At 38.8% G+C, this 14,648-nt stretch overlaps 1 protein-coding gene across 2 annotated transcripts in view; it reads left to right on the forward strand.

Moving 5' to 3' along the window:
* LOC140994811 (neuroplastin-like) overlaps positions 1-14,646 on the forward strand; it is a 28,664-nt gene extending 14,018 nt beyond the window's left edge. For both annotated transcript variants that reach the window (XM_073464601.1, XM_073464600.1), the window contains 7 exons: positions 1,956-2,130; positions 3,177-3,271; positions 6,299-6,432; positions 6,608-6,881; positions 13,226-13,247; positions 13,354-13,427; positions 13,520-14,646. In XM_073464601.1, the coding sequence (XP_073320702.1) occupies positions 1,956-2,130; positions 3,177-3,271; positions 6,299-6,432; positions 6,608-6,881; positions 13,226-13,247; positions 13,354-13,414 (761 nt within the window). In that variant the 3' untranslated portion in view covers positions 13,415-13,427; positions 13,520-14,646. The remainder of the gene's footprint in view (positions 1-1,955; positions 2,131-3,176; positions 3,272-6,298; positions 6,433-6,607; positions 6,882-13,225; positions 13,248-13,353; positions 13,428-13,519) is intronic.
* Positions 14,647-14,648: the final 2 nt, after the last annotated feature.

Here is a 14,648-nt window from a genome sequence, read left to right on the forward strand (position 1 = left end):
GTTTTCTCTGTGAGAAAAGTAAACCTAAAATCTTTTTCAGCCACTTGTCAAGCCTACAAGGGGTGAGTGTTTCATACTCAAATACATACACATAGATTTTGTATGTAGTATCACTTGATCTGATTACATACTAGATCTCAATGGATTTTGAGTGACATGTACACTTAAAAGTAAGCACATTTTTGTGACACTTTGCTTTTTAAAACAGTTATAATAGTATGTTAAGTTTTACTGTTTGTATTGCAAAGTAACATAAATGTGTGTTGTTCCAAATTAGGAACAAGAATGTATTGAAAATTGTGTATCCTTATTAAGAATGAGTGGTTCAAACCATTTAGCTCAACCACGTGCTCAGGAGGCCCACTATTCTCTGTGTGACAGTTACTGGGACATCTCTCTGAAGATTCGCTTTTTCTATTGTCATGTGCTAGGCCTGCTTTGGCTGTGATGAGTGACATAATGCTCACTTTAATATAGACATCTTGGTAAAATGCCACAAAACGCAGCCCTACTTCGTAGTCAGTCAAATCTGGTACTTTAAATAGTACCAGATGATGTCAAGAAAAAACAGGTAACACATGTAAAAAACATAACACAAAACCCCCATGTTATGTCTGTCAGTTGATTGGATACAATATCAATAAATGCAGCACTGTATTCGAGTACCAGCAAGAGGAAAGGGGGATCAGGTTTCACATCATCTTGACATTTTATATTTAGTTTTACTCTGATATGGCGATACATTGTCCAGCAGTTTTAGGTTGTGACAAGGTGTCCTACAAACAACCTTCTGGTGAAATTGCCTGTGGACCACTGTGCCGTGTTTGCTAAATGTTAATTTATGTACCTCATGTTTGTGTGTGTATGCATGTCTCGAAGATACTATTAATAGCACATGTGGTTCTGCTTGGTGGGGGAGAGAGAGAGATGTCAGGGGGGAGGGGAGAGATATCCTCTGAGCTATTGACTATACAGAATCGCAAGAAGAAGGTGCCATGAATGCTAACAGTCACTTGCCAGTCTCAGTAGCTCTCCTTTGCCCTCTCCTCCCTTTTGCTTTCCCTGTGGCCTTGCAGGAGCATCCAGTAGTAGGATTATGATGCTTCTTTTCTCTGCTCCTCCCCTCGGGGGCTCCATCGTTGCCATGGTTGGCCCGCCCTGGAGGAGGAGGAGGAGGAGGAGGAAGAGGAGGAGGAGGAGAGGGGGAAGGGGGCCGGTGCAGGGGAGGCTTTCTGCTCACTACTCAAGGCAGAGCAAAGGGTGCCTCGCTCTCATGTGACACCTCCTACTTCCCTGAACGTCCTTGAGAAATGGACCCTGGTATTGTTTAGTAACCTGTGTGCTTAGCTATTTAGATGGTGAAGTAATGTAGGTAGTCATTCAGCGTTAATGGAAAATGTCAAAAGACTGTTAAGTGTAAATCTTCAGGCCAGATCTCCAAGTACATGGGATTGTTTTACTTATATATTCTGATGCATGTATGCTGGCAAAGGCTAGGCCATGTTTGACAGCCCATACAGTTTCCTTTGTTACAATGAAATATTAAAATGACTCCAGTTGTCAGCTACAGTAGAACTATCTGTCAAATATACTCCTGGCGACTGTATAATTGTACATTAAGAATATTCAATATATAATACAATTTTGATTAATATGTTGGTTTAAATACCAGGGAGATTTCTCTTGTACTCTTAAGGGCATTTCTACATCCAACAGTTACTTCTTATTTACTCTAAAGATAAATGCTTGACACAAGGAATCCCAGCTGTTTCATGTACTTATTATGTCTTTTGTTTATTTGCAGTGTGTACTTTTGTCTTCACTTCATAGACAGCCTCCTACACAGATTGTATAAAAACAGCATACAGCCTACAGCTACTACAGCATGTGAGGAAGCATTTGAGCAGCGTTGAGCCTCAGTTCTGTGATAAGGTTTGACTGTTTCTGTCTTCCAGAACCAAAGATCAATGCCTCTGATCAGATCATCCTGTCAGCGGACAGCGCTAGCAAACCGGTTACCCTGCTTTGTAACCTCACCACTGCTCAAACTCCCCACACTGAAAGCTTCTGGATGAAGAACGGGCTGGAGATCGCCAATACACGGACAGAGCAGAGGAACACAGCGTACAGGTGACAAACACTTCCTCTCTACGTGTTACTACACAGAGGAAGATAGAAAATACATGAAATCTTTAATGAGAGAGGACATTGCGGACAGTGAGTGCTTCCGGCAATGGAAAGTCGATGAGATTTCATCTAAATGTATCATGTAAAATGGACGTAACTGTAGAAGCAAAAAGCAATGTTGATGTAATTTTGCATGTTGAGGACCAGGACCTCCCTGAAACAAAGGAAGTAAATTGTAAATAGGTCAGACCAGACACCACAGTGTTGCAGAAAATTCCTATTCTACAATACTCTATCCTCTACATCAACAGACCATATTCACACCACGGCCATCACGCTCAAGGTGTGAATATGGTCTGTTACCAAGGCATTGGGATTTAGAAACAGAAGCATTTTGGTTTGTTAGCTTTTTGATTAATCAAGTAGTTGCTCAAAAAAAAAAAAAAACAATTTCCAACTATTTCGATGATCGATGACTCAACCCTATTCGATTTAAATATCTTCAGACTGCCTTTGACTCAGATCGGTGCTGATGTTACTCCTGGCTTTCTCACCCTTTTGATTTTGAAAAAATGGTGCAGTAATTACGCCTTAATCCAAATACTGAACTATACCTATGCGTCTGACTAGAAAAGCAATCATCAGGGGCCTAATGTACCAACTAGTTGTTAGTTCCTGCTGTCACACAATGTAACCATTGGAGCACAAAGCTACTGTCGCCCCCGTAGACATACCACAGACTCTCTGTAGCTACAAGATAAGACCAATTGGTCACTTCCTTGTCACATCTCATCAGTGATACGCCGAAGATTACAGCTAAAATGCCTGTGGTGCCCTTCCCTGCAGAACCCAGAGCTGCTGTTATAACAGCATAATGCCAACATTTTGTCTCCCATGGCTTTATCTGCCCCTCAAGCTTTCACTGTTGTAGTCCAAACTAATTACTGGAGTTAAACTGAAATTGGTTGACTTTATTTTTTGTCCCTACTTACACTGTAAGTGACTGACGAATGACAGTTATGAAATGCGTGTTTTGTATTTTGTTGTAGAATCACTAAACCGCGGGCAGATGATTCTGGGGAATACATGTGTGTTTACACATTTGTCATGGCACCAAATGCAAATGCCACAATTGAAGTGAAAGGTAAGATCCCTCTGTGACATATTTCCTCCACGATGTGTTAAAATTCTGAAAAAGCCTTGGCTCGAAATTGAGCTTGATCTGTGGTTTTCTACTGACAGATGAAGATATAAAGGTGTCCTAGAAAAGTTAAGCACCCAAAGCTGTGTGAAGAGAGTCCTTGTTGACAAAGATGTTTGAATTCATCCAGCGCAGTGGTGATGAAGGGGGGGGTGATCCGGAGGCTGTTGTCACTCTTGGCTTTCACAGAGACAACAGCCTAGCAAAATGGACAGGCGCTGCACGTGCTCACCAAAACGTGCAAACACAAAGCCCACTAGGAGGCATCCTTAAGAGCAGTTATTCATTTATTACTTTTATATCTGGATAGAGCTTATAATGATTAAAGTAAATAAGGTTAGTGAGGACAGTTAATGTAACAGCTAGGCCCAACCAACTACTGTGTTGGTTTCATTCAAGCTGACACGAAAGCCATCGACTTGAATAAGAAATCTTCTCTGAGAAAGGGCAAGTGAAACCCTGTTCAAGAGATGCTGCCCGTGTGTAGTGCTTAAGCCAATTTGCTGTGGCATGGGTATGGTGCATACTGAGCATGCCCTCTCTCTTATTCCGCGGCTGTCTTAAAGCACCGCCTGATTGCATAACATGGGTGATGACCGTGTGTGTTCTGCTTTCACTGGATTGTGAGATGATGGGACTCATCGCCATTCAAACTGAAGTGTGCTAGCCGTCAGGAGACTGCAGGCCTGTGACTGTTGCGGCTTGCTATCTGTCCCCTGGAGAAAGAGTCAGTCTTTTAACCAAACTGATGATGCACGTTTCTGTCCTTTAAAAAGGCCTACATTCTGTGTCTGAAAAATATGTTTTGACGTCAAGAACTGCTGGATCTAAACAAAACATTTTCCTCAGTTATTAAATGCTCTTGTGATTTTCTAGAGGTGTTTGAGATCTTTTGTGACCCAGGTAGCAGGCCCACTGTTATGCTAGCCAGCCTTGCACTGCGCTTCTGGCAGCAGTTCACTGAGATCCCTCGCCTACAGTGTCCTTGGCACACTCATCCTTGCAGGACTCGGCTCAGAGGCAACAGATGGAGGGTTGTGTGATGTTGTAGGATTAAGGCTCTGAATCCGGTCCCAGCCATCTCTGTGGCAGGAGTGGAGTTTATTGTCTGTGATACTAAGCTTACCACAGATACATATTTGGTACCTCATATTTCTCAAATATTAGCAAATGTTAAGCACGTTTCTGTGTGAAAATGATTTACACTGCATGCTGAATTTCACATATTCCTCAAGAAAAAATGAAATTATTTATTATTTTATACAAATTCATCCAAATCAAAAAATTTCGCTGCTTTAATATAAAATGTGAAGAGCTCTCATCAATAATTTGATTGAATGGCTCTTTACCATCTCATGTCATCTTAATTAGCCCTTTTCTATTCATTCTGACAGCTTTGACCTTGCTCCTCCTCACATGTGCCTCTCACATTCATGTGTCACTTTACCTCTGTCTAGCACACACAGATTAATGGTCACAGTAATCGTAGTTGGGAGTGTGAAATGGAGGTTTCTGCCCATTTTAGCGCCACTCTGAGGGGTTGTCTCAGAGCTGTCAGTCACTGACATAATACAGTCAGGATGAAGCACAAATGAGCTTGGCCACTCCCCCGCGCAGGGAGCACGTGTGCACCATAATTAGAGTGGGGTGATGTCACCAAAAGAGCTCAGACCCCTCCTGCTCCATTATCCACGCACAGCTGAAAAATGCTCACTCCAGGCCTCTTCCTTATTCTGCTTAATTGCATGGAAGGAATTATTGTAAATTTGAGGATTAGTGGAAAAGGAGGAGCAGCTATCTTTTCCAATGCAGCACAGTTACATGGAGAGTCTCACCTTTGGAGAAGCCTGTTCCTTGGATCAGTCTGACTTGGCATCTGTTGCAGTGCTTTATGACATATGCCTGAATTTATCAAATTCATAACCTTTGTGCGGCATTTTTATTACCAGTTTATTCATTAATCAGGGCCAATTCACACCGTTTTCCTTCGGCTCAACATCTCTTTTTGTGGAATTCACTGTGGAATTATGTTGAATGGGAACATCTGGCTTTCATATCATACTGATCCCCCCTCTTCCATGACCTCATTATGAATTGTATTGAAATGTTTTTATCTCTTCCTGAGTGATATTCCCCATTGCTGGGGTTTGGTGTTGGAGGATGTGCTCACAAAACATCTGCACACCCAAAATAGTACATTTTATTGAAAGCAGCAGTCCACTTTTACTCCTTGGCAAGCCTCTATTCTACTACTCTATTCTTCTAGATGCTTACCCAAGACTCTGTTTTACAATGCAGTTTTACATATACAAATTGTTCTGATATGATGAGGCGGTCTATATGTTCAGCTAAACAGGTATCTACTATTTAAAAAACAATACATCTTTACTTAAGGAATGGCATAGAAAATGTAATTTATTGAGAAGCATTAAAATACTGCAGCCCACATGAGGTTTTTATAGCAAAAAAATTGAAGGCTAACAATATAGAGCTTTTTGTTAGAATGATTGAGTGTGAAAACTACTTATAATAATCATAAAACAAAACAAAACCATATGAGTAGTTTGTGGAATCAAATGTAAAAGATGATAGAAATTTAGGAAACAAGATACAGCACAAAATCCGTGACCCCTGTGTGAGATACTGAATGAGGTGAAGATATGACTTAAACTAAGTCTAAGATTTTTAAGAGCTTACTATGCTTCTTCTTGATTGCAACAGTTCGAGATTATGAAAATATTAAAGAAAATTGAGCCGCTTCAGTGAATCAATGCCACTATAGAGAGTCTTAATTACACTTCTCTCTCTTACACAGCAATCTGAATAACACATATTATTACCGTAGCCGGAGCAGCCAATCATGCTTTCCTTATTCATGCCATCTGGTAGGAGTTAAAACGTTCCTTTGAATGTCGTACCTCTGCCAACACAGCTAATGATCAACTTTATTTATTTATTTTACCTTTCCAGCAAAACCTGATATCACTGGCCACAAGCGAAGTGAAAATAAAAACGAAGGAGAAAATGCAATGCTTTACTGCAAGTCTGTTGGTTACCCTCATCCGACCTGGACATGGCGTAAAGTCGACGGAACATCCTACACGGTATATGTACATATGTAAATAAAGTATGAATATATAGAGTTTGAATAGAGAGACAGAAACAGACAGATATATCTGCACAATATCATAAAGGGCATGAGATATTTCTATTCTGAAAGAAACATTTTTAACATGTTTTAAATGTAACTAACTTTGAACAATGGTCATTGTGTTCCAGGACATTGACAACTCCACCGGACGCTTCTTCATCACTAACAGAGACAACTACACAGAGCTCAACATACTAAACCTGGATATAAACACAGATCCTGGTAGATACGAGTGCAATGCCACAAACATGATTGGAAACAATGCTGAGACCACTATACTACGGGTGCGCAGCCACCTTGCGCCGCTTTGGCCTTTCCTGGGTGTGCTCGCAGAAATTATAATCCTTGTAGTCATCATCGTTGTGTACGAGAAACGCAAGACGCCGGACGACATTATTGATGGTAAGAAACCTTTTTCTCTGTTTCCTGCAGTACGCCCAATTTAAAAAAGAAAACTATGAAAATTGATATTACATTATTTATGTTCAAAGTACAACAATGCAATTTAAAACCCCTCAGACATTTAAGTTTTTTTCCTCTGGTGTCTGATATAAAGGTGTTACAGAATTTGTTTAAAGTACATCACCTATATCCTGTACATACTGATCTGAAATTGAGCACAAGATGTACAGTTTTAATTAGGGTAAATCAGCGAAGGTTATCTGTCAGATAAGATATTTCGGCAAGTACAGCAAAGACAAAGTTGTCCAAAAGGACAATAACTGTAAGGTAAAATGTCACCAAAAAAGAAGTGTATCAGAGATGTTTTCAGATGCAAGTAGACTATTGTACCAAAAGGTTGCATGTGCTCTCAGAGGAGATCTGTAGGGGTCAGCTAGCTATCAAAGACTCTCGACCTATGTGGCCAAAGGAGGAAAGAAGGACATTGTCACATGTAAGATGCATCCGAATATGACCTTCATACATGCACATTAGGTGAACAACAGAGGGCCCACAGCTAACCTTTACACAGCTAACCTATTTGTGTGCTGCTGTGCTAATGGCAATGGTAACAGCACATTTGTTTCCCATGTTGACAGCAGAATAACTGTGTTAAGCATGTGGGGTTATCAACCTGTCGCTGTAAAACGTATCAGTCCGACTATATAACTTAATTGGTTACTATTCTTTTCCCTTCCCCCATCTTTCCTAATGGCAACATAATCTTAATGGGTGGTAAGTGAGAGATCCTGCATGGTTTCAGAGATTTTTTTTCCCTTTCTGTCAATGTATATGTTTTTATGAGCTTACAGTCCATCCACAAACATTATGATAACCGCTTAGATATTAACACAGTAAATTACGCTTTTTTTTTAAGCTGAAAGAAAAATGTCTCCATTCATTTCTCGTTCATCAGGATGAACCCATAACGTCTGATGTGTTTTCAAAGGTGTCGATTGTTTTGATTAAATTGTGCATCTCCAAAGAGCCGTAATCTCTTAGTCATATGAAAAGCCCAATTAGGAATTTTCTTGTGATTAAACTTTCGACGTGTTCCTCAAATGATCCTGAGTAAAAATGCACACCTGTACGTGTTTACAGCTAGCAGTCTTAATGTCACAGCCACAAAACTTCAGGTTTGGGAGTTGAAAATCTACTTCGGCTATGTTGGCAAAAATAATTAGCACATGCAGACGACTAAGGAACAATCCTTAATATTCAATTATACTTTCACATATTCAAATAAAAGTCACCAGCATGCTTTGAAAAAATTATTATTATCAAATGTGGCCCCTACTTAAAATAAACATGTTCAAGCATTATATGGTACTGCCTTGAACAAACTACCATTACTCGTAGTAGATAAGTGATAACATGATATTGATACCAATGCCATTATGTGATTCTGCTTATCAATCCACTTCTTTATCGATCCCATTATTATATTCCTGCTTAACTTTTCTATCTGTGTAGAAACAGAATAGAAACAAAGTTTGTTGGGAAGCAGTGGCACAGTAGAGTGTCAAGTACATGGCATTCCTGGAATTTAAGGCCGTGTTGCGTTTCAGCATATTGCAGGTGTTTCCACCCAATTTTAATTTTACAGACAATGAAAATTAGCACTATTTGCTATATTTCTTCATAAAATGAAGCCACACTTTGAACTGTTTCTCAGCTGGTACTGGTTCACAATTCCCATCCTTAGCACTTACTGGGCACTTTTTGGACTCAAGTGGATGGGCAGGTAGACCCAGCAAGTTTAGAATAATTAAGGCTGCAAACTACACATAGCACTTACCTATAATATTAGAACCACTTTGAAATACACTGGTACTTGCTCCATCCAACATCTACTGTACTGTTATAAATACTTAAATGTCTAGTCCTCTATTACTAGATGGCCCTTGTTTTTTCAATGTAATCTAGCCAGCACAGCTGTGATATTAGAGAGCCACTTGATAGTTAAGTGTACAAAAAACGTCAAGGGCCTCTACTCTGGTAGCCAACTGAGGTTTCAACCAAAGCAGCCGCTCCCAGCTGACATGGAGTGAACAATGGGCTACACCCTGGATAAATACCCATTCACATTGTCACCTATGGGCAATTTTAGGGTAGCCAATTAACCCACTCCCGCACATGGGGAGAACATCCGAACTTCGCACATAAAGCCAAATAAAGAAAGTATTAATTTACTTATTTCTCAAATCTCCTGTCCCTTTGTTGACTTAGTTTACATTTATTTCAACTTTCTTATTTTTAGTATCGTGTAGTTGTGTAGTGGGCTAATGGCCCAAGCTTTCAGAGGCAGTCAAAATCAAATGATAAGAATGTGACAAGATCCTAATGTCTAAAAAGCCTCCGGCACTTCCAGTCACCAGAGCTTCTGTCCGACCTCTACTCATGTGGCTTCATCTCCTTTTCATTTTGGAATAAAACATGAACACAAACCACAACAGTCGCCTCACTAATATGAATCACTCCAAAAGGGAAACCGTTGCACGCCACAGTCTATTACGAACTAAACAAATAGAGCTTCAGGGTACATCCTGCTTTTCATTTACTTACAAACAAAATAAGATTTACTCAGTCAAATGTGTAAGGAATATTAAGCAGATAAACCTGTTTTAGGCTTCAATATCTTGAGGTGTTCATTAGATGTGGTGCTGTTTCTGTCTTCCGTCTTTTCCTCTTAACTCTGCATTATACGTTTTATCCACACTTTTAGCAATCTCACAATAAGGGGTAAGGTGACAAAGAAAATGTATTAATCATTTAAAGCTTCGGGTTGTTAAGTTGTTGTAGAAGCCTTTTTTGTTATATTTGTAGAAAATCCTTTAAAATCCTGAAACAATCAATATATCAAATTTTCTTAGAAAAAAAAGGATACATGTGGCTGTTGCATGCCACTAATAGGTCTATCCAATTATTTCATTAGCATTGTATAAAATGTTTTGACTGCCTATCTGCTAGTCTAGCGGCCTGCTTGCGTGCGCTGCGTATGATCAGAATCTTCCACAAGCCTCGGCCGGCAGATATATCGCTAAAGCTACGCAAGCTAGTCGTGCAAGTATAGCAGAGAAAGTGCAAGTGTAAAAATATAATAAATACATCCCTGTCATTGACTGACATGTGCAGAGACCCAGGTAATGGTGTCCTAAACCAACAGCCAGTCGGTAGGGAAAACGGAATGGACTCACTTTATTTATAATTTGGCAAAAAGGAAAACACACTGCAGGGAAGGAAGGCTAAGAGACAACCTGTGGCTATAGATTAAGTAGAAATCATACAAACAACTTACTGTTACTGGTCAATCAGTTGCATTAACTTTGGCAAATATGCTCTCAAACCACGGTGGCTCAGCCTGGCTGGAAGCCAGTTTCTCTTTTCAGGTTTTCAATCCTGTTGTTCGAGTAAAACAAATGGGGAAATGTGTCTAAATGTGCATCTTTTGTCGATGTAGTAACGTTTATAACCTGCAAGTTAATTTATGTACTGTATAAATTTGGACACGCAGCCTGTTATTATGCCTGATCAGTTTTCGCTTGTCTTTACAAGAAAAAGCCTCTGAAAATGGCACTGGAGTTACTATCTACTCAAAGTGCTGTTTCTTAAATGATAGAGCCAGCGTTATGTAGGATTTCTTAGCTCTGAGGCCAGACAGGAATGTTAATCGACTAATTGTTTCAGCAGTAGTGTGGCTTTCATGGTAGTATTTGTAAGTACAACCTACACAGCAGCCTCAAACTGTCTGGCATGTTTGACAAACACGAAGCTTCTGATTATGCAGAGGCTTATAAGCCTACGAGTTTTAAAGGAGAACACATTCTGACTAAAAGTTGACTAAAATGTATGACTTTTCTTTCACTAAAACTTGACTTAAACGTTTTGAGTTTGCATCAACTAAAACTAGAACTAGACTAAAACTATAAAGGGTGAAAATGACTAAAATGTGATTAAAACTTATAATCATTTTCATCTTAAGACTAAGACTAAATCTAAAATAGCTGCCAAAATTAACACTAAGCTAAGAGAGCTTGTAGTTAGCAGTGCGCGTTTTTGTGTTTTGGAGGAGTGGCTTTGGAGGGAGACATCAAGGGATGAGGGTCAGATTTTTTTACAATCTTGTCAATCTTACTGAACCAATAATACACTTTGATGGTTAACTGTCTTTAAGCATTGATATCTCAATCTATCTATAATCAATAATGGAATATATAAAATATAATTTTCAGTAATTTGAATTAAATCAGTTGATCATATATAACACTATTCATTTGCGACCTGTTAAAATTGTTTATTACGTGATAATTAGAATAAACAAACGCTTTACTGCAATACTTGCTTCAAATATAAGCACACACACACATACAGTAGAGAAACCAGGCAGCTCAAGTAAGCTCTGTGCATGGCCTCTAGTTTGGTTTCATCTACCGGAAAAATGAAGCGATTAAGGTGGATTATATTTGTCATGTTTATGCCATTCAAATCAGGAATGAGGACTCCCTGCTCACGAGGCACAGCCTCTCTAAAATCTCCTTTTAGCATCCCGTATTCCCGGAGGTTTTGGCCCCTGTCTGCCTGCATTATGAATTCTGGTCTCTTGATGGCTTAGCTGTGTTTGAACACTTTCATACTTCACAGGCAAGGGCTCTGAGGCAGAGGCTGACATTTCTATCATGTTTCAAAAACCCAGCTGCTAAAATTGCAGATTTTGCTGTGTGATGATTTGCAAAATAACAGCTCTCTTTATGTAAAAGATGAATTTTTAAGCTTAAAAACCTACCACCCACATACTGTATTTTTTTGGATGTTACATAAAAACTACAGTATAACCGATGCAATCAGATTTGTATGCTATAGTGATTATTAACAATCTTCAACTGTCAATCTCACACAGTAACCGTCTGTTGTTTGTTTTGTGCTTGCAAAGCCATTATAGTAAACATAGCTTTTGTGGTGTAAACATGAGGTGTGAAAACGGTGGGAGATGCTGACAGATGTTCCTCTTCTAAGTGATCACAGAACCATGTTTTTTTGTCTAACATTATAACTGTCATAATCTGCTCCATATTAATACCATGGAATGCTGCTAATGCTGCTTATCTCCGACTTAAAGCTGCATGGAATATATCTCACTGTGACTGGTTACTTACCTGTTGACACATTTTCATCTGTATGCCAAACACCAACCACCATGTCTACCCCAAGGCTGTGGGGCTTTTGAACTAACTTGTCACTCAGTGCAACAATATCCACTATTATTCACCATGTCCTTTTCCTGTAGTGTTTCTTACTCCTACATTGTAATGTATGTTTTTATTGCACTGCTGTATGATGAGAAAGAATGACATTCTTATATGTGGTCACACTGAGAAAATTATTACTTAAAATGTGTCGATCTGAATGGAATGAGCGCTGAACAGAGATAATAAGCACTGTGTACTGCAGGGAACTGATATAACCTCTAGATGCTGAGTGAAAGCTTTGAAGAGAGAAAGCTTTGAAGAGAATCATTTTTTGAAGCCAAGTCAGTCACAATATCACACTCATGTACCAGGCTCTTTTACAAAATCACTATGAAATTGCTGAGTGTAATTAAAAGATGGCTTTAAGTGAGCCATCTGTAAGCCTCCTACACATATGCTCAGTCTGAAATGAACAGGAACCCCCTGAGATTCACATGGCATGTGAGGTTAAGTTTACAATCCCTGGCGTTAAAGATGTGTTTTTTTTAAGAGATTATACCACAGTTTGTTTTCACATTTCAGCCCTTCTACTACAAATATGTCACTGCTGACCATTTTCCACAAACATACAGTTGTTTATCTGAATGGGTTCAACCACCTTCCAAGGAGCCTTCGGCAGCCTTTAGAGTCTAAAAACCTTTATAGAGCAAGAAGCTGGTAAATTCACACTCCTGTGTTTGCTGAGTTTTTTCCTTCAAAGTCTGTGTATCAGACACAAAGCTTGCGCATACAAAGCTGTTCAGCAGCTCACTCCCATGTGTGTGATGTCAGAGCTTCCCACTAGAACACGACTACCACACCAGTATTCAAGGCAATCTGTGCTTTCAGCTGCATCATCGCACAATAATAATGTTCACTGAAAGATTTGCTAACCTTTCTATCTAATAGATACACTAATGGCTGCCAGGGAAAAATGAAAAATGTGAAAACTGTCAGCAAAGTAAAGTACAAATAATTTGCAGTAAATGTGCTGAAACATGCAACACAGGTATTGTCTTTTTATCTTATATTTGTCTTCTGTGTTCTGTTTCTGCCCTGCTCTCTCTTCTCATGCCAAAGATGATGAACCAGTTGGACAAATGTAAGTATGCTTTTGCTACACATATAATTCATACAGAAAAGCTGGGGACTGTGATTTGAATTGGAGTTACCTTTAGGTCACTAAATCATTACTGCTTCTTTCCTAGGAAAACAAATTCAACAAACAACCACAAGGACAAAAACATTCGCCAGAGGAATACAAAATAAGAAATTTACTCAAGTAAGACACTGTTGGAGGGGGAGGGGGCTAAATATAGAACTCACTGTGAGGATTATCCATAGTCACGCCTTCTCTTGATTTTCTCTTCACAGATGAGATGGCTAAACTGCGTTTTTGTGACTACATGACGGTGTCAGAGGTGGATAGAGCTCCGGGCAGTTTTGAAAAAAGCATATCTTGTCTCATTTTATGAGAAACAATATCAGCATAACACTGGCAACAAAAAGAACATAATGGCTGTCTTAAGCATGCCTTATTCAGTCTTACGTGGAGATTTCAGGATGATGAATAATGACTAAAACCACCATAAAGGTGTACACATTTTTAATGTGCTGTTGGTGTCTCCTTTATTAATTTTACCATATCCTCAAATGAGGTGATCCCTTTTGTATTACATATCATGTACAATGCATGCAAGATAATAACGCAATAGGATACTCAGAATATACATTTTCTGTTGTTATCCCTCGTGTGGCTTTTTTTGCATCTAAAATGACCTATGTTTTTTATGGAGTCATCCTTATCATATATATATATATATATATATATATATATATATATATATATATATATATATATAATTAGTTTTATTCTTGAAGATTTGTACAGCATATCATGGTCATTTAACTATGTTTGATTTTGTGACAAGATGTCCACTTTTAAGAGATCTTTTATTGTGAAGCAAGGGCTTCAATGACTGGCAGTATTCAAATTTAAATGAGAGTGATTACAGAAAATGACTACTGTGTGTTTAACTATCTAAACAAAAATGATACGTGTATTATTTTTATTTTCTTTCCAGAGTAACTTAGGTGTCTTGTATATGTTGAAGTATGAGTGTTCAAATGATAGGAAATCTGTAAAAAATATTTTTTTTATATTTCCCAATTTCAGTTTTTGATTTTTATTTTTTATTTTTCTCTCTTTAACTGTATAGCATGGCTATAATCCTATGCAATATGTATTCTTAAATAGATATATGGAGGGCAGTTTGTTTTACTCAGTGAAGCTTTAACATTGTGGGATCACTTGGAAGCTGGCATAGCAAAATTCACTGCTGTAGCTGCATGACTCCTGTTTCAATACAATGTATCCATGTGTGTTGAGGTGGAAATGGACCTGCATTAAGGTGGGAATAGAGGGACCAGAGTATATAGCCACGATCTAACATATGAGTGAGACCAACATTTCTTTTCTGAATAAAAAGTTTGAAAATGAATG

Source organism: Pagrus major, chromosome 4, assembly GCF_040436345.1.
Source record: "Pagrus major chromosome 4, Pma_NU_1.0".
Taxonomy (NCBI): Eukaryota; Metazoa; Chordata; class Actinopteri; order Spariformes; family Sparidae; genus Pagrus; species Pagrus major.